This window comes from Populus euphratica, unplaced genomic scaffold (assembly GCF_000495115.2).
Source record: "Populus euphratica unplaced genomic scaffold, PopEup_1.0 scaffold91.1, whole genome shotgun sequence".
In the NCBI taxonomy this organism is placed as follows: Eukaryota; Viridiplantae; Streptophyta; class Magnoliopsida; order Malpighiales; family Salicaceae; genus Populus; species Populus euphratica.
The window spans coordinates 316699-337971 of NW_011499917.1; the positions used below are offsets into that span (position 1 = coordinate 316699).

The window sequence follows — 21273 nt, forward strand, 5'->3', positions numbered from 1 at the left end:
ACTAGCATCATCAAGATTTGAATTGAAAGCTTTAATAGCCCAATAAGCTTTATATTTAAGTTCCATAAGTAAGTGACAAGGTTTTTCATAGACTGGTCTATAAAGTGACATACCTAATAATGTTTTATAAGCAGTTCGATAAGCTCAAAATGCATCATTAAGTGTTAAAGACCAGTTTTCCTATTAGAGTTCACTGTTTTCTCCAAGATCTATTTGATCTTCCTATTAGCAAGCTTTACTTGTCCACTTGTCTGAGGGTAATAAAAGATAGTAACTTTATGTGTGATTCTATATTTTTTCATTAAGAATTCAAATGGCTTGTTACAAAAATATGTTCCACCATCACTTATCATGGCTCGAGGGATTCCAAATCAACTTAAAATATTTTCTTTCAAAAACTTTATCACTATTTTGTGATCATTATTTCAACTTGAAATTGCCTTTATCCATTTTGAAACATAATTTACTGTGACTAATATGTACAAGAAACAAAATGATAGAGGAAATGGACCCATGAAATCTATACCCCAACAGTCAAAGATTTCAATAACAAGAATAAGATTTAAGGGCATCATGTGATGTTTTTAAATAGATCCCAACTTTTGACAATTTTCACAAGTCTTGCAGAATGCATGTAAGTCCTTGAACAGTGAGCCAGTAAAATCCACTTTGTAATATTTTTGCAGTTGCCTTTCTTGATGAGAAATGACCTCAGCATGCCTTAGAATGATAAAATTTAATGACACTACTTACCTTATTGTCAGGAATGCATTTTTAAAATATTTGATCAGGATAATATTTGAATAAGTTAGGGTCATCCCAACACTTCGTTTAAGAACTTTCTTTTATCTTGGGTACTCCAATGAGTTGGCAATTGTCCTGAAACAAGAAAATTGACAATATTAGCAAACCAAGGCATTGTAGAGACAGAAAGTAAAGATTTATCAAGAAAGTAGTGATTGATTGGTGTGATATCAGTTGTTGAATCTGTTATCAATCTTGATAAATGATTCGCAACAATATTTTTTGTGCCTTTCTTGTCTTTGATTTTGATATCAAATTCTTGAAATAACAAAATTCATTACACCAATCTAATCTTAGAATCTTTTCTAGAAAAAAAGATATTTCAATGCTGCATGATCACTAAAAATAACAATAGGTGAGCCAATAAGATAAGACTTGAATTTTTCACATACAAATACTACTACAAGTAATTCTTTTTCAGTGGTGGTGTAATTCATTTGAGCACTATTTAAAGTTTTACTTGCATAATAAATCACATAGGGTTTCTTATCTTTTCTTTATCCTAAAACAGTACCCATGACATAATCATTAGCATTATACATTATTTCAAAAGGTAATGACCAATCGGGAGGTTGAATGATAGGAGCACAAGTAAGCAAGTTTTTAAGTTTAACAAAGGCTTCTTCACAATATTCAGTCCATTCAAAAACATTATCCTTTGTTAGAAGGTTACACAATGGCTTAGATATTATACTAAAATCTTTGATAAACCTTCTATAAAAACCAGCATGTCCCAGGAATGATCTAACATCTTTAAGACTATTTAAAAATATTATTGTTTGTTAGAATGTTACTTAAGGGCTTAGATATTATACTAAAATCTTTGATGAACCTTCTATAAAAACCAACATGTCCTAAGAATGATCTAATATATTTAATAGATTTTGGTGTTGGTAGTTAGCAATTAACTTGATTTTTGATCTGTCAACCTCAATTCCTTTTGATGAAACAATGTGACCAAGTACAATGCAGTTTATTACCATAAAGTGACATTTTCTCAATTCAATACAAGATTATGCTCTTCACACTTGCTTAAAACCTTTTCTAAGTTAGTCAAACAATTATAAAATGTATCATCAAAAATAAAAAAATCATCCATAAGTATCTTAAGAAAATGTTCAACCATATCACTAAATATTCTGAGCATGCATCTTTGAAACGTGGCTAGTGCATTGCATAATCCAAAAGGCATCCTTCGGTATGCAAAAGTACCAAATGGACATGTGAAAGTAGTCTTTTCTTGATCTTCCAATGCAATTTCAATTTGGTTGTAACCCGAATAGCCATCTAGGAAACAATAAAATTCATGACCTGCAACTCTTTCTAGGATTTGATCCATGAAAGGTAAAGGAAAATGATCTTTTCTAGTCATTGAATTAAGTTTCCTATAGTCAATGCACTGCTAATGATTAGTACTTAAAAGTACATTTTCTTGGGTTAATGGGAGGTGTGTCAATAGCTGCATTTTTAGGAGGTAGTCAAGTTTTGGGGGTCGTCCCTGAAGCTTTGGCACAAGGGGACATCATTGGAAAAACAATTGGAGAGGAACTTCAGGTCTCCACAATGTCGGCTCGAATGAATGCAATGTTTAACCATGCTGATGCTTTCATTGCTTTACCAGGTGGTCTAGGCACATTGGAAGAGATCTTTCATATTTCCTCTTGGGCTCAATTGCACATTCACCATAAACCCATAGGTTTGTTAAATGTTAATGGTTATTATGATAAGTTGTTGTCTTTTCTTGATCATGCTGTGGAACAGGAATTTCTAACATCTTCTGCATGATAAATCATAATCTCTGCTGCTATTCTTGAACAATTAATTGACCAACTAAAATATTTCATTCCTATAATTGATCCCTCCATGAGTCGTATAAATTGGTCATCTAAGAAAAGGTCATCTACGGGAAGCCGTAAAAAGCTTAGATTGGATTTGAGCCTTCATTTGTGAATTTTTGTGTCTTTTGGTTTTATTATTATGTTTTGTTATTTCTTATTTTTGTTTCAGTGTGTTTCAGGTTTTGTCAGTGTTCGTTATTTCAGGTGATATCTTTTATACTCTATCTTTCTACCTTAGAACATTGAGGACAATGTCTCGTTTTGGTTGGGGGGAGAGGGTAGTAGTTGATAAAAAAAAATTGTTTTTCATTTCATAAAGCATGTGCATAATTGTTGTTACTAGGATGGCAGAGTAAAGGAGTTCTTTTGTTAAAGTGACTCTTGAGACGCATCTTAGTAACCATTCTTAACAAGGTCTATTATAATACTTCCTGAAATATTCAGGTTTACAAACTCTCGTATTGTTACCACTTAATTCTGCTCATATACTTATTTAACATGTATTTTTTAAACCTTAATTTACACACACACACTTTAACATATGATTGTGGGTTGCATATTGGATTATTACATTATTTATGTTCTTTTGTTAAAGGTAACAACTAAGGGAAAGGGATAGTATATAATTTGAAAGAAAACAAAACAAAAAAAGGAGCAAAAAATAAAATAAAAATGATAATAATAAAAGTGTAGATAAGTTTGGTTTTATAACATCCCTAACCTAAGCAATTAAGCCCGAAAGGGTGTTTTAACACCTAATACCCTAAAGTCAATTGACTTGGGAGCTATTGGCCCAACACTTGTTACATGGGTTGAGGAGAAAAGCTTAAGGGAATCAAACATTGCACTATCTACATATCAGTATCTGCGACCCGAGTTACTAAGCTCGTAGGGGTGTCTTAACACCTAATGCCCTAAGACCAACTGGTTTGGGAGTCATTAGTTGAAAGCTCGTTACATGGGTTAAAGATGCATGATGTTTTTAAAGTATATGTATATAGAGTTAAAAAAAAAAAGAGATAAAAAAAAAGAGAAGATAAAAATAGTAATCCCAACCCAAGGAAGTTAACCTTAACCATTAGAACAAAAATTTTGTTTTCTTTCACGTAACGTCATATAACTATGTGTTGATATATTGAGCACAAAAAGAAGATTTGTTAATATCTTGTTTAAAAGGTATTGAGCAGATATATAAATTTAATGAGAGTTTGTTTATCCGAATAGATTAATGGAAGTTGAATGATGAATACATTGCTTTGTGGAATTTGCAAATTATTTTTCTATTTTAACGCTTTGATTACTAGGGACTTGTAATAAGCTGCTTAGAGGGTGTAATTAGTACTTAAAAGTATATTTTTATCAAGGTTTTATATCATCATTTTGCACTTGAAGTATCAATAACTCCTTAACTAAAATATGTTTTATAATAATATATCTAATAATATAAGATACCTTTAATTTGTGGTAAATGTCTATTTTTAATGCAGGCCTATCACATAAATGAAAGGATTGATTGATGACTTGAAGAACTTAAATTGCAAGGATAAAGAGATGGCTAAACTTAGAAAAGAGATGTCGGTGCAATCCAAACCGGGATACTGTTCGGTAATTGGGTCATATCTAGAGCTATATATCTCAGATTTAGGTCCAATTTATATGGATGGAAAGGTAAGACATAGGCCTACAACTTTCATATGGAGCCTAAGATCTAAAAAGGCCATTATCAAGTCCAACTTGTAGCAACAACAAAGAAGCCCGAATCTGTCTTCCAGCCCGAGCACTGTTCGGTATTTTGGCCATATCTGGAGTTCTAGAAGTCCAAATGAGCTGAATGTTTTACACAAGATATCTGAGATAATTGCCTACAACTTTCATGTTTGCACCTGGCTCCAGTTTTGACGTTATCAATGACGTTTTGGGCAGACAAGAGAAGATAAGGATTGTCACCAAGTCAAAAGTTGGCCACCCAGTCATCAATTAGTCATCATTTCAATAGTTCCCAATTTTGGCCTATAAAAGGAGGTATTTGCCATGCATTTAGGCATCTTGATGTCCAGATCAACATCATCTCTTGCTTTCTCTCTTTGTATTTTTTGTAATGTTTATGCTTTGCTTTCATTAATATTAAGTTTATGCCTTTCATTTCCTTTCTTTTACTTAGTTAACTTTTATCTTATTTATGTTCTTATTTTGTTTATTTATTTTTCTTTTTTCATTATTTTTAGTTAAGTATATTATGTCAAAGTGAAGAGGTTACATTAATGGTGTAAGAATAAGTATAGTGTAAACTTAACATGAACTTTAATATTTGATACTAACATGTTTTGTATTTGTCATCTTGTTTACTCTTTAATACTTTGCTTGTTAAATGACTAATCTAGATTTATGTTGTATAACACTTGGTACAACAAATGTTTTATACTTTCATAGCCCATATTATATGGCATAATCAACACTTGAGCTATGAAAAGAACTTGATTTATTGTTAACATAAGTTATAATCATGAATGTTTGACAACATTTACAAGTATTAGCATTATTCGAATAAGATAACTAATGTAATTATGTTAACAATTTATAATCTGATTGGAACCTCCTTTGTATATGCTTTCCAATTGAGTAGTAAGAGTTTATACTATACTTGTTTGACATACCATTGGTGAATCCTCTAACCTTGACATTTGTTGTTATCATTGTCTAATCCTTACATTGATCTTCCATCTCGAAGTTCTCATCAACTTCTTCTTCTTCTTCTTCTTTTCTTTTTCTTTATTATTGTTATTGTTGTTGTTGTTGTTGTTGTTTATAATTTATACAATTAACCTCCTTGTGGTTCGATCCAGGTCTTGCCGGGTTATTTATTACTTTAACACTTGGGCTCCCATGAAAGCTATAGACCTATGTCTTACATTTCCATGCATATAAAATAGACCTAAATCCGAGATCTACAGCTTCAGCTATGACCCAATTACTGAACAATGTTCTGATATGGACTTTGGACTGCACCAATATCTCTTTTCTAAGTTTGACCATCTCTTTGTCCTTTCAATTTCAGTTCTTAAACTCATTAATCAATCTTTTCATTTATGTGATAAGCTTGCATTTAAAATAAATATTTACTATAAATTAAAAGTATCTTATATTATTAGATATGTTATTATAAAACATGTTTTAGTTAAGAAGTTATTGATACTTCAAGTGCAAAATAATAATATAAAATCTTGATAAAAATACACTTTTAAGTACTAATGAGAACCATATTATCTTGAACTTGATTAATTTTCAAATCCTAGTACTTGAATCTTATTTATTTGTTAGACCCATATTATTTTAGATGGTTTTTTTTTTAGTATACCTATAAATCTTTTTTAATTTAATGTTTTTTTGATAAAAATATATCGATAAAAACTTAATTGATGTATGATAACTCACATTGCAACTTTATTGAACATAATTTTTTTTTATGATTATGCTGAAGTCAAACTAATACAAACAACAACTGTCAAAATTTGACAGAGGAGAGTTCCACTAATTTTCCCTCCCGTCTTCATACAAAGAAGCAAGAATTTTCTTGAGCTGCCTATTGTAGACGAAGGGTCGCTCCAATTCCGCCAAGTGACCTGCCCTCTCTATGCAATGCAATGTTGCTTTGCCTTGTAGAAGGCTGCCAGTCAAAGTTTCAATTCCCATTATATATAACAAATATGACTAATTAAATCTATTTCTTGCATAGGAAACATTCATATAATTCTTAATTAATTACGTCAAATGTAATGCATTTTTGGCAAACACCAACTAAATTGAACCAGTGGAGGACTGGACATACTCTATCAGGTTGCGACATTCTGTCATGTCGAAAATTATGTCATCCCCTCCCCACAAAAGATGTATCCTCTGCAATTGAAATCATAAAAAAAGATGAGATTTCTCGTGCTAGTTAATTACACCTTTGACCCAAATTGGAAATAAATATAAATAATGAAGGGCAACCGAACTTTTGATAATTTCTTCGACAATAATCAATTTTGACCGTCTCATTTAAACGTGTGAAAGTATGTGACAAAAAGAAAGAGCATCTTCTTTATCACATAAATAAATAGCATCTTCAATCCTGTCTATGGCCATTGCATGCCACTGGTTCCAGGTTAAGTCCCATTAAGTGGAGCAATAATAATCTTAATGTTAATTCCTTTATGACCTGTGTAAAATGAGGAGCAGTGAAGTTTTTGTCTTCTACAATTAACTCCTCCAAAAGTTCTTGCCTCTCCTTCCTGTGGTCGAAGTACATGTCCTGCCACCAATTTCAAAATGTTATAATTTGCAAAAATCAATTAAACGAGCTTAAATTTCACTTTCAAGTATTTCTAATTGTATAAATGTAAAACAGTGAGGTTTGTTGTCTTGATATATATACAAACATCATGATATACGATAAATCAATATTTTTTATGTTTAGTTAAAAACATTAAAACCTAGTCTAAAAAGGTCTAGTAATAAGATAATAAAGTGGTAGCTCACTAATAGATGGGTGTATCGTGCATTAAATCTAATATATTTAAGTTTGATTATGTATCATGCATAAATAAATTTAAATTTAATAAATTATTAAATCTAACATGCTTGAATTTAATCATATATTCAGTTTAAGTGAATATAAATCTAGTAAATTATTAAATTTAATATTATTAATTTTATCTATATACTAAATCCAAGTAAAAATAAGTTTAACAAGTTGCTAAAACCACCTCCTATGAACTAATTAGCTACGCGGCATGTTCTATTAATTTGAGGGTTGTTATAAATTCTAAAATAATAAAATTCTATTTATTTATTTTTAAGATTTTTAATATAAACTATTCATGTTAGTACTAAATATCTTATAATATATATATATATATATATATTATATATTATATTTTCATCTCATTAATAATATTTAAAAAATATTTATTTTTTATTAATTATGTGTAAAATATTTTTATCATTTATTAATGTTATAAAAAAAATAACTTTTGAGCATCTCTTTTCACTATATTAAATGATAAAATTTAAAAATTATAAATATTTCTTGAATCACCTAAATAGAAAGTTTATAATTTTTTTTAAATATTTATATTTTAATTTTTAAAACATTTATTATACCAAAATAAAAACAAATATTTTTATTTTTAAAATTTAAAATCTTTTTTTATTTATTATAATATTTTATGTAAAGTCAGCAAATGCCTTAATCATTAAAGAATTCCTAAACTCTATTAAATTGTGATTGTTTTGAAGGTATTAGAATTTTTACATAATTACGTGTGTGTATATATATTCTAAATTTTTTTTAAAAAAATATTAACCTAAACATATAATTAATCAGGGTTAAAACACCGAATAACTTTATTCATAAGGACAATAAATTTTAAAACTTCATCAGTGTATATGACAACTTAGCCAACGAAGCTTACCTCCAAAATATCTTTGTAGATAAAATTAGGCATCCATGGCAACTTGTAGAAAGCAACGTCCAACAATGTCTTCACACCCTTGACAGTTTCAGGAATCAAGTATTCTGCCCATGATGAGAAGCCGATTCTTTGTAGGCCAGCACGAGAGATGGACTTAGTCAAGGACATAACTGAACAAGTTATCACCATTGAATCAACCAAATTAGGGTACATCTCAGCCATCTTGAACCCAACCATCCCTCCATAGCTCAATCCAACCAAGGTGCACTTCTCCACGCCAAGTTTCCTCAGACCCTTAGCCATGCATTCTGCTTGAAAATCCGGTGACCGTTCTGATTTATCAGTGATTGAATCTCCAAAAAAGAGAAAATCCGGAACGTAAACTGCATACTTGTTCGCCAAAGCTAACACCTGAAATTGCCATGTCAGAATCCCATCGAAACCCAAACCATGGAGAAACACCACTGCAGATTTTCTCTTGGCAGTGGCCTCATTACTCGGGACCCAGAAATTGATGACTGTCCCTGATTCGATCTCTACTACTCGGCGTCTCATCCCAGCTACCTTCATCAGGCCATGCAACAAGGGCTTGTACAGTGACAGAGTGTTCACCATCTCCCCAGCTCTCTCTCTAGAAATCTAGGCTCTTTTATAAATTTTAAGGTGTTAGTTATAGTTATTGCCTTTTAGGTAAGGAACTAGTAGAAAGTTCGATTGTTACTCGCTGGTCTGTCGCCTTTCTCCCCATTTTCTTACTTAACTACAGAACGTGCCAGCTGTTTTCCTCCACCGTTGATTATTTACTGAACAACTTTAGAAAATTCTACAGTCGAACTCACAAAGTCAACGACTTCCTTTTCGGTCGAATTTTCTTTTTCCTTCTGTTTTTTTCTCAGGAGGGTCGCAGCAATGCAGGGGAGTCCCCTTTTTTACAAAAATTTAAAATGCTTTTGTAAATGTAATAAATCGTTATGATTTAAGTCTGGTATTCACGCTTGCTTGGAGAGGTTAACGAGCGTTTAGCCTTTAAATTATTATGTATGATGGATGATTCATATAATGGAGTTTGGAAGTGAAGAAAGAAAGAAGGATGATATTTTTATCTTGTATAGAAACAAAAAAACTCCATTCTAAATTAAATAAATCAAGTGAAATAGCATTTCTGATACTATTATATGAATATTTATAATATTAAAAATGATGTTTAAAATTTAATTTTTTAGTGAGATTAATTTTTTATTAACTTAATTTCTTTTAGTTTTCATAATTAATTTTGATTTCTTTTATTATTGAGATAAAATTTAATAGTAATCTTTCAGTTTAATTTAAAATATAAATATTTTATTAATAGTTATATAAACATATTATTATACAAAAAAATACATAAAAATTATTTATTTATTTATTTATTTATTATTTTTTTAGAGGTTTAAAGGGTACATTTAGTTGTATTTTAAAAATATTATTTTTATATGAAACAAATAAATATTTTAAAACCAGTATTTTTAATTCTTCAAACTAATTAATTTTATTTTCATACCCGGAATATTTCTTACGGATAATATATGCCAAGTTGTTGGCAACTAGTTGAGGCTGTATTTTTAATTTCTTTTCACCCATCTACTGAGCAAACGAGCAGATTTGAAGTTGAGTTAAATTACAACATCCTGACATTATTAGCTTTGACGATTGAGGATTATTTTTTTCTTTTCGAGCAGTTTAATTTATATGCATCGTGGCTCATGGACGGCAGCTATTTTATAGAGAATCTCCTCCAAATCTTCATGTGGGCCCAAAATGGAACTAAATATCCATGGCATCAAATCTCTATATATTTAAAAAGGAAAGTTATCACCATCATTTTATTAAAAATAAAGGTCAATGCTAGTTTGTTCGTATTGATACGTCCATTCATCACAGAGACACGCTTTCAATTGTTCCTGTGATCATGATAGGATATCTGACACCAAATCTTGCTTTCGTGTTAAAAACTGAATTTAGAATTTAATTGAATTTTATATAAATTAATTAATACTAATGCTTTTCATTTGAATTTGAAATAATAATTAAAAAGAAAAAAGAAACAATGATCTCCAAGTAACTGTTTGGTATTGGAATTGAACCTCTTTTTTTTTTTTGTTAAGATTTGATTTTTTTATTTTAAAATAATTTTTTTAATATTTTTAGATTGTTTTGATTTATTAATGTTAAAAATAAATTTTTTAAAATAAAATTAATAGTACTCTTCATATTACTTTATATGTTGATAACAAAAGAAAAACAGATAGAAAATGTAACATATGCATGACATGTCTCCTTCAGCTAATGCATCAACGTGGATATTACTTTATAAAGAATTTGTTTAAAAGCCTATTTATTCACGTGATTATGTTTTTATTTTTATGCTTGAAGCAACTACACTAAATACTAAATATTATGTTTGGTTATTTTAAAAATACAATTTAATTTTGATAAAACCCATGTCAATTCTTGCACGTGAATTTAGCGAAATAGCTCCTGTTTATTTTTTGAAATTTAGCATTTATATACACAGTGTTATTCATTTGTACTATTTGTGTTATTTATGTGAACAGTACAATTTATATACATTATTTATGTAAACAATTTTGTTTAGTATGCTATTTTTTGTATATATTTTTTTAAAAAAATTAGTTTAGAATAAATTAAATTTACTCATATTATCATGAAAATAATATTTTTTTCTAAAAAACTAGTGTAAAGTGAATTAAATTCACTAACAATGTAATATCAAATCAATTTTATTTATGATAATATTTTATCTAATTTTATTGTACGCTCAAAAAATTATAGAAACTGTAGTTCTTGTCGAATAAATTTTGTATGTAATTGAATTGTAAATGGTTTAATGGAATAATAAAAAATATTTTATATAAAATATTGTTTATTTTATGAAGTAATAGTAATAGTTAAATCTATAACATTTAAATTAAAAATCATTAATATTAATATATATTTTAAAATTATTTTATAATTTTAATTTCAAAAGCATTTTTAACCAAACACATCAAACTACTTTTTGTTCAATTTCAACTATAGTTTTAACCAAATATTTATTTTTTCAAACCAACCTTAATTAAAAATATTTTTTTATAAAATAATTTATTTAAACCACAACCATAACAATTACCACAATATCAAATATATTCTAAAAAAATAGCATAAAAAAATAAATTAAATCTAAGAAGATCATTAAAAAATATATTAGATTAAGAAGAACAGTAGCTCAAATATAGAGTTTTAAGAAAAACAGTACATCATTAAGAGATTAGTTAGGCTTTTCGATTAAAGAGAATTAATAAGCTGCAAAAGCCTACTAGGAGAGAGAATCCTAAGAAAATAGATTTTACATTAAAAAAGGTGGTAAATAAAGTAGTAAATAATGTAATTAAAGAATTAAAAAGAGAAATAAATTTATAAAATTAAAGCATTAAATAATGTATTAAAAGCATTAAAGTAGCAATGAGTGGTCCTCCCCTTAGTAGCTATAAATGTTGCGTATTTCCGGACCATCAAATAATCCTGGCCACACACGGAGTATTCATCACATCCAATGCCGCCGCACGTGACCTCCACCCCTGACGGAGCAACTTGGCAGGGATGCCAGCCGAAGCTGCGTTGTTTCTTAGGTTTAGCTTTAACTGTTGCTAAATTTTTATTTTTTAAAAAATAATTTTAAGATGAATATATTAAAATAATATAAAAATATCAAAAATATATTAATTTAGAGGAACAAGAAAAATAAATTTTTTTATTTTTTTAAATATCTTTAAAATACAAAAACAAATAAACAAACAAATAAATAAATATAGATGGTGGATGTACCATATACATCATTATTTATTGTGTATTTACTATATGCGAGATGAGTTGGGGCGCACATGTATTAAATCATGCATTCATTACGTGTAACAACTATTTTTTTTTTGTGCTGGAATAAGCCCAACAACTATATTAGTTGAAAAATAAATTTGCTCAACTGTACTAACGTGGCAAAACACTCCAAAGCTGCCGCACCTGATTTTTAAATGAATGGAATTTGGCTTGTGACTAACTTTATTACCCAGAAATCGAAGGTGGCAAATATGGGCGAACTTTATTAGGAAGGGCAGTACCGAATCCAAGAACCCAGAAATCGAAGGTGGCAAATATGGGCCTTATACAGAACAAGGTATGTACTTTTTCAACCGTGATTTCAATTCAGCAATCAAAGAACGGAAGCAGGACAAAAAAATGATTCAAGTTCATGTGTTTTTAGGGTTGTGATCATGCTTAGAATTGTTGGGCCTAAACTCTCCATAGGCCCAATAAACTCCTTGAGTATTAAAGGCAGGATGATGTTTGGTGCAAGCTACCTGTTTGATAAAATGTCACTGAGAAGATTGGATTTCAGCTAACTACTAAGCTTTTTAAGCTTAGGTCGGCGATCGGTTGATCCAAGCTAAAGCGAACACTGAATAATCTTGTTTCTTGTTTTCTTTTCATTTCAGATTCTAATCTTACACTGATTTTAAAAAAATTATATATATAATTTGGAATATTTATTCTAAAGTAGCAGATAGTTGGCAAGCACATTGAGCTTGGAATATTTTTCCTAAATTATCCAAAATAAAAGATGGCAAGCACATTTATCATCCTACTTACACATCACATTTTGCATAGATTCAAGGCATATGGATGATTACCTTGAACCTCAAGGTGAAAGAGAATCTTCTTTACCAGATAACTTCATCTTCTCTTCTAACCCTAATATTTTCTATCTTACTAAACACGGCCTTACAAGCTCTTCACTTCCAATCAACCTTGAAAAATCATCTATTGTTGACATTTGTCAGCAACGCCATCGTATTGCAACATATTAGTCTTCACATGACCTGACTCGTGAACAAATCATAAACCAGTTCCACATTTCAAGACTTCTGGGTGGGATATTAATAATGTAAAGTGGGGCATCAGCCCCCCTATATTATAAGATAATAGCAACGGCTAGGTTTAACTAACTTGGTCAATCTAGATAATAGTCTCTATTTAATTTGAAGAGGTTGCTTAAGCGGATAAGTTTTGAATTTATGATAAGTGGATTTGAATTTAAATATTTTTAGTATTATTAAATATTTATATAATTATTAACTTTAAGATTTATAGAGTTAATCAAGCTAAAACGTTTATATTAATAAAAAAAAAAAAAAACTCACTGTCTCAGTCCTGGGTACTGATGAAACCTGCCGTTGCTTTCTGTAATTTCCACTTAGAAATGATGTTAAAATGTCACCAATCACAGCTACACTTATGATCGAAGATTTCTGGGAAAGCTAGGAATCAAGCAAGCTAGGAAAGTCCAAAAGTTAATGCGCAAGGCACGTTCATCGATCTATATCCAACCTTGGAAAATGTGTCCAAGACTGTGAAATGTCTACAAAAACAGAATCAGACACAGATGCTTTATGTCAATCATCATTCTTGAGAAATAGCTTGGAAATTTCGCAATCGCAAGCGTTACCTCGTTTGTAGCTCAAGTTTCATGCATAGTTCTGTACTACGAATCTACAAATTAGCCACAATGAAGACTTCCACAGATCATTCACCCTGTGAAAATCCTGATCGATAATGAAAGAAAGGGAGATCTAGATCAAAACTCATTGGTGATGGGAAAACAAATAGCCATCTCGTCCAGTTTAAAGCTAAAACCAACAGCATGAGAAAGTATGGTACCTCACAAAATTATATTTAAGTTGGGAATTTCCTTTTGTAATGATAAAAGGGGACATGAAACAAGCACAAGAGAAAAAATACCTCACAAAGCAATCAGTACTTGGATGAAACTAAATCTCATTTCATGATCTTCACCGACGACACAGAATTCAAATCCAGAAAGTCTATCAAGCTATGCAACATTACAAAGACTTGAACTGCCTTGTGGCAGTAAGATTTGCTCAAAGATGGACAAGAAATTCTGAGAGCAAGGAAGCATTGGGAGACCATGAGCAAAAACTGAGACTCCATGTATGTTCCCTCAACTTCTTGTGCTTAAAAATCAAACTAAAAATTCGATCCAATGAACAGAGAGATTTATATTCATTTTTGACAAATTCCTTGACAATAATGAACTGGTGTCTTTAAATTATGTTGAAAGCTACAATTTCTTCTATACGTGGATCTTAAATTCTAAGAACAAGGAAGAAGAAAAAACTAAATGAACAAGTTCGTCTAAACATGGATTTTATATACCTTTAAGAAAACTAAAGACTTCATAATGATTTGAATACATTCACAATAAAATCCATCAGAGCAGTAAAGTATAGTGACACTAGAGAAGAGGTTCGGCATTAATATAACCCAAGATACTAGAGCAAATAGGAGAGACACTATGACTCTCAAAACCAAATCACACATGAACTAACCCGATAAATTAACAAAGGAAAAAAAGATAGCAGAGTAATTGCCCAGTCTATCAAGGACACTTCTCCAAATTAATCATCTGTAACCATATTGTAGCAAGCTACATGACTATCTGCACTGGATACTTGTCAATGCAATCCTCCCATGGATTACTAGTAGATGGCTTAACATACCTCAGAGCCTCCCAAACTGCACTGTTGCACTTGAAACCACTGCCAAAAGCAATCTGCCACACCCGGTCCCCCCTCCGCACTCTTCCCTTTGCCTCGGTGTAAGCCAGCTCGTACCAAATTGAGCTTGATGAAGTGTTGCCGAACCGATGCAGAGTCATCCTGGAAGCTTCAACGTGAATAGGCAAAAGCTGCAGATTCTTCTCAAGCTCATCAATCACGGCTCTCCCTCCAGCATGAATACAGAAATGATCGAAGGCAAGCTTAAAATCTGGGATATACGGCTTCACTTTTGCATTGAACAATTTCTTAGCAACTAAAGTTGAGAAGAACAAAAGTTGCTCACTAATGGGAAGAACCAAAGGACCCAAGGTTGTAATATTAGTCTTAAGTGCACCACCAGCAATTGCCATGAGATCTTTTGACAAAGAAACCCCTGTTTTCCCAGCATCATCCTGCTCCTGATAAACACACTTGAACGCCTTATCATCAGCTCCTTTATGGGTTCTAACCACATGAACAAGCTTATACTTTGCTCTTCTCCTGTCCTTAGCTTTATTCGACAATAAAACAGCAGAACCCCCGACTCTAAACAAGCAATTAGGTATCAGCATTGACTTCTTGTTCCCAAAATACCAATTCTGTGTGATGTTCTCAGTACTCACAACAACAGCATAAGTATTCCTATGGATTTGCAACATATCTTTAGCAAGGTCCACAGCAATAACCCCAGCACTACACCCCATACCCCCAAGATTAAAGGTCCTAATATTCCCTCTCAATTTGTACTTGTTAACAATCATTGCAGACAATGATGGTGTAGGATTAAACAAACTACAATTTACAACAAGAACACCAATATCTTTAGGCTTGATATTAGTGTTTGCAAATAAAATATCCAGTGCACCAAACATCACCTGCTCTGCCTCTTCTCTTGCTGCTGCCATTGATGGTCTTGGTGGAATATAATGCATAGCTTCAGGAACATAAGTTTCTTCACCAAGGCCCGATCTTTCCAAAATCCTCCTTTGAAATTCCAATGAAGAATCATCAAAATCACCAGTCAGCTTTGAATGCTCCATGAACTGTTCATATTTGACTTGCAACTTTGCTGGAGGCTTATAACAAGCATAATCAACAAGATAAACGGATCTGGGCCTGGTCACGATATAAACCGTGGCTCCAAAGACAAGAAAAACAGAACAAATAATGACACTAACAAGATTATATTGAAGGTGAAGCCAAAGCTGGTGAATGTCATTTGGGTTCAATTGAGAAGCTTGAAAAATAACAAAAGCTATTGAAGGGACAAAACACAGAGTCAACAAATGAGTTATCAAATAATGATAACCCAACTTGACATACTTAAGATTCACACTTTGCAAGAAATCAGGCAATCTTCTTGATTGTCGGATCTGGACTCCATTGGTGGTGGTGGATTCGGTTTCAGGGGGGTTGTTCATATTGTCTTCCCTATATTTTCAAGGCTTTCAAGACGGGTTCCTTTTGGCTTATGGAGTGGTGGTAAGAGAAACGGTGCTATTGACTATCTATGGCTTGCATATAAGAGATTAATGTAAGTTTAAAATACGGATCTGATGCAACGATAAAGAAAAAGAAATGAAGGTGGGTGCGTTTAGAAGGGTTTGATACCACGACCCAGACCCAGAAACAATGATTAAATACAACCTATATTTTGAGTAGATAACTGGTGATGACGACGACGATGATACATGAAATCTTCAATCGTTACTTGTCTCTGTTTTTTTAGTTCTTGTTTCATCTGTCATACATTTGTAGAGGGATATTTAAAAAAAAAAAAAAAATACTGTGTAATGATTTTGGTCAAGATAGGAGGAAGAGAGAGGGAATGCCGCACATGGAAAAGATAACAAGGGCATGACAGGAAGGTTATGATTGATTAATGATAAAAGAATTATTTTTTAAATTATTTTTTATTTAAAAATATATTTAAATATTATTTTTTAATTTTTAAAATTTATTTTTAATATTAGTATATTAAAAAGATTAAAAAATTAAAAAAAATGATTTTTTAAAGAAACATATGATTAGTGATATTCTCAAACACTTCTCAAATATAATTAAAATGTAATTTTATGGAATAAAATTGCTATATAAAAATTTTTATTTTTATTATTAAATGGTTTTTATTCAAGCATTATGTTCTTATAAGAGATATACAAATAAATCCAAAAATCAACTTAAACGAAGGAAACTTCAAAGTAAAATATAAATAATCACTTAACAAACTAGAAAAATAAAATTATTAAGTTTAATATTTAATTTACTAAACTAAATAAAAATAAATAAAAATAATCAAGGAAAAAATAATCTTTTTTAATAACCTCTTGCATCAATCTTCTCAAATTGAAAAGAAAACTTGCATGGTACGTAAATTACTCTTACCTCAATCTTGTGGATGTATAATCAAGATTTTCCAACCTCTTTTGTCTTCTTTGTTGTAGGTTTGTAATAATTTTTAATATCAACTTTAGTCCATTTTTTTGTTCAAGCATTATGTTATGTTCTTATAAGAGATATACAAATAAATCCAAAAATCAACTTAAACGAAGGAAACTTCAAAGTAAAATATAAATAATCACTTAACAAACTAGAAAAATAAAATTATTAAGTTTAATATTTAATTTACTAAACTAAATAGAAATAAATAAAAATAATTAAGGAAAAAATAATATTTCTTAATAACTTCTTGCATCAATCTTCTCAAGTTGAAAAGAAAACTTGCATGGAACGTAAATTATTCTTACCTCAATCTTGTGGTATAATCAAGATTTTCCAACCTTTTTTGTCTTCTTTGTTGTAGGTTTATAATAATTTTTAATATCAACTTTAGTCCATTCTTGTTAAATGAGAAACATCATTTGATAAATAATTTTTTTTTATAAATTTTTAAAGTAATGAATTACAAATCTTGAATTTTCTTTATCAACATGTATTGTATCTATATAATCCCTAGATAAATCTAACTTTGTGATAACAAAAATTTATAATCAAATGGATTAATCCAAATTAAATTAACAATTTTATTTTTTTAGATGCCTTCCATGTTATTTTTACATTAGACCTCTAAACTTATAAATAAGAACATTGTTGATGATATCATTACTATCATTATTATCACTAATTTTGTAATCATTATCAATATAATCATCATAAAATAAACATTATAAATTGGTTGTAACATGCATAACTTTTAGAATACAATTCTAAAATAGTGCCTTTCAAGAAATACAAAAATCAAGATAATTTTTTGTGAAATATAAATAACCCTGACAATAAAATTAATTGACTAAAAAATTAATTGACTTAAGACTTATATAGCATGCTTAATTAAACAATCCAAAAACATATTAAAATTTAGAAGATGATAATATTTAGAGTTTTATCTTAATTGATATAGATTTCAATATTGATTCACAATATTAACAAAAGAAATACAAGGTAATGATATATATACTCCTAGAAACATGATTACAAGTCCATAATAGAATATCAAATTTATGATACATATCAGTTTAACATATACAAATCATAATTTTTATATTAATAAGAAAAGATGGCATTATAGAAATTTTTATTAGTTGACCCTAGTGTGAGAGGGTCCTATCAATTAAAATATTTTATCATTTTAGAATGTAACATGATAAATTCATAAATTATATACATGTGAATGCGTTTAACTCATAATAATTTTAATATTGTCATTTTCAACCCAAGTATAATTCAATATCCCGGCAATTAAACATACTGATTCCATTAACTCTTTTTAATTAGTTATTCTAATAAATTATCCCGACCATTTGAACACAAATATCATTGGCCTTTTTTCCAACTAGTTAGTCTAATTTCATCTTTTTTATTTCATGATCATATCATAATTAATAAATCAACAATCTGCATATAAAGAAATTCTAGTTATACAATTTATCCAACCTCTCTAAAAATCCACATTAGTCATAAGTCTTAGTTAAAAGTGATTTATCTAATTTTTTATTTTTTCTTGTAATTTAATCCTAACCTTCACATTAAATCCTTCAATTTACACCATTAAACATACATGTTATGTTAATTAAATAAATCGATCCTATATCCTTACTCAAAATTTTGGTTGACACATGCATTAGGTTCACAAGTTTCTTTTCAATTTTTATTAAGTTATTTTAAGTCATTTTGCCTCTAAACCAACACAATAATTCAAGAACAATAAACTCAATTATTTTTTATCCTTCTTGGCCAAAACTTTTATTTAATAGGTTCACAAGTTTTTTTTCAATTTTATGCAATTTTTCTTTATATGTCTTTATCAAATATAATTTCTAACTTAACTATCACTAATCTTTCTACCATTATGAACAAAACTCGTCCTCTACCCCTTATTTTTTTATTGGTCGAACCTTGGTCCTAAAGACCCATAGGTTCTCGTTTTGAATTTCATTAAATTTTTCTCGTTTTGAATTTCATTAAATTTTTAAGTTTAATCATATTTATTTCACATTCCTAACATAAACTTAGCCACCTTAAAGTACAAAAATCAATCCCTCATTTTCATCTCCATTTGGTCGAACATAAAGGTTCTTTAAAAGGGAAAATTTTCATTCAATTTCTCTTTAAATTAAACCAACCCATTTTCTATCTTAATTAATCTATTTCCTCACACAATTAACTTAATTCAATGCGAGAATCAAATGAGATTCCATCCCTTCTATATCTCTTTTTTGGCAGAATATCTAGGTTTTAAAGAGGGCGGAATTTTGACATAATCAAATTATTAATGTCTTTTTTCAAGTATATAATTGTTAAAATAATAAACAATCCGACAAGACTATAGTCGATCCATAAAGAGATTAATTATACAAAACCATAAATAATAAAAGAAATAGAGTTGAAGAGAAATTTGAGATGTGATATTAATATAAAGATAAAATAAAGATAAATCAATTGTCAATGTTAGAGGATCCACTAATAATATTTTAAATAAGTATAGTCCAAACTTTTTTTATTACTCAATGGGAAGCTACATACAAAAAAAATTCCAATTAGATAATTTATAATTGATAACTTATTTTAAGTTATTAACATTATCATATTAACTATCTTATTTGAGTACGCCAATACTTGTATATATTGTCAAGTATTCGACATGTTAACATATATATATATATATATATATATATCAAATTTCTTTTATAGCACAAGTGTCAATTATTCACAACTGCCTATGAAAGAATCAAGTATTTTTTGCACAAAGGATTGTACATTACGAGTCTAGACTTACCACTTAACAAGCAAGGTATTAAAATTGAGTAAGATAACAATTATAAAATATATTAATAACAAACTTTCTTAAATATAAACACTAAAGTTCATGTTAATTTTGTATTATATTTATTCTTATATTATTAGTGCAACTTTTTTACCTTGACAGAAATAAACTTAACTAAACACAATGAAGAACAAAAATATAAATAAACAAGATAAAAACATATCTATAATGCAAATTAACTTAGTAAAGGAAATGATAAGCATAAATAAGAGGTTAATGGGAATATAACATGAAATAAAATTTAAACATTATAAAAATACAAAAATATTTCAAGATTGTGATCTTAAATTGAAAACCAAGATGTCTTAATGTATGACAAATGCCTCATTTTATAAGTTAAAATTCAGAACTATTGATTTGGTGGTTAAACAAAATCTTATTGATAACATCATAATTTAAACAGATGTTTTTCATAACAATTATAAATGTTTGTCTCATCTTTCTAAAAAAATTTAGACTTCTCTTTTGTTATTTAGATTTGAACTTCAAACTAACAGTATTGAATCTTAGACTTCTATGAATGTTTAGGGCTATGTCTTAGATTTCCATCAAACTAAATAAAACCTAAACCCAAGGTCCATAACTCCAGTTATGACCCGAAAACTAAATGGTGTTCTAGTTTGAATTGAATTAACACAACTACAATTTCTTCTCTAAACTTAGTCCTCTATTTGTCTCCCTAATCTCAATAGTTAAACATATAAATCAATCATTTGAATTATAAAATATTTTTATTTTGCGAACCTGTATTTAAAATAAGCATCTACTATAATTTAAAGATGTCTTATATTATCAGATTTGTTATTATAAAATATGCTTAATTTAGGGAATTTAATAATACTTCAAATGCAATATGATGATGTAAAACCTTAATAAAAATGCAATTTTAAGTACTTATCACATCCCCCAACCATGTTATTATTAGTTCCTAGTAATTGAAGTTTAAAATAGAAAAACGATGTACAGAATCCAAAACCAAGGTATTCATAATTTTACTTCCACCAATCTATTCAAATAAACAAATTTTTATTAGATTTTTGTGCTTTCCACATATCTCTAAAGCAAGATATTAATAAATCTTTTTTCTTATACTCAATATATCAACATATAGTTATGGAACTTTACTTCAAAAAAATATTGTTATAATATTTTTTCTAATGTTAACTTTCTTGAGTTGGAATATATATTATTTTTATTTTTTTAAT

The 21273-nt window shown here is 29.3% G+C and overlaps 4 protein-coding genes across 5 annotated transcripts in view; 1 reads left to right on the forward strand and 3 right to left on the reverse strand.

Annotated features, from left to right (window-relative positions):
* LOC105134704 (epoxide hydrolase 4-like) overlaps nucleotides 1-463 on the reverse strand; it is a 9769-nt gene extending 9306 nt beyond the window's left edge. Inside the window, exon 1 of the mRNA XM_011039215.1 lies at nucleotides 459-463. The gene's annotated coding sequence lies outside the window, so the exon portion shown is untranslated. The remainder of the gene's footprint in view (nucleotides 1-458) is intronic.
* The window catches only part of LOC105134705 (protein RADIALIS-like 4), a 25703-nt gene extending 15042 nt beyond the window's left edge, over nucleotides 1-10661 (forward strand). For both annotated transcript variants that reach the window (XM_011039217.1, XM_011039216.1), the window contains exon 4: nucleotides 10650-10661. The gene's annotated coding sequence lies outside the window, so the exon portion shown is untranslated. The remainder of the gene's footprint in view (nucleotides 1-10649) is intronic.
* LOC105134703 (epoxide hydrolase 4-like) lies at nucleotides 6059-8790 on the reverse strand. The gene is made up of 4 exons (XM_011039212.1): nucleotides 8096-8790; nucleotides 6841-6933; nucleotides 6469-6536; nucleotides 6059-6306 (listed from the first exon to the last, which is right to left on the reverse strand). The coding sequence occupies exons 1-4, from the start codon at nucleotides 8708-8710 to the stop codon at nucleotides 6171-6173; spliced, it is 912 nt and encodes a 303-aa protein (XP_011037514.1). The 5' UTR covers nucleotides 8711-8790; the 3' UTR covers nucleotides 6059-6170.
* A 3675-nt stretch (nucleotides 10662-14336) lies between the features above and the next one.
* Nucleotides 14337-16574, reverse strand: LOC105134706 (3-ketoacyl-CoA synthase 4-like). Its single transcript, XM_011039218.1, has one exon. The coding sequence runs from the start codon at nucleotides 16164-16166 to the stop codon at nucleotides 14634-14636; it is 1533 nt and encodes a 510-aa protein (XP_011037520.1). The 5' UTR covers nucleotides 16167-16574; the 3' UTR covers nucleotides 14337-14633.
* Nucleotides 16575-21273: the final 4699 nt, after the last annotated feature.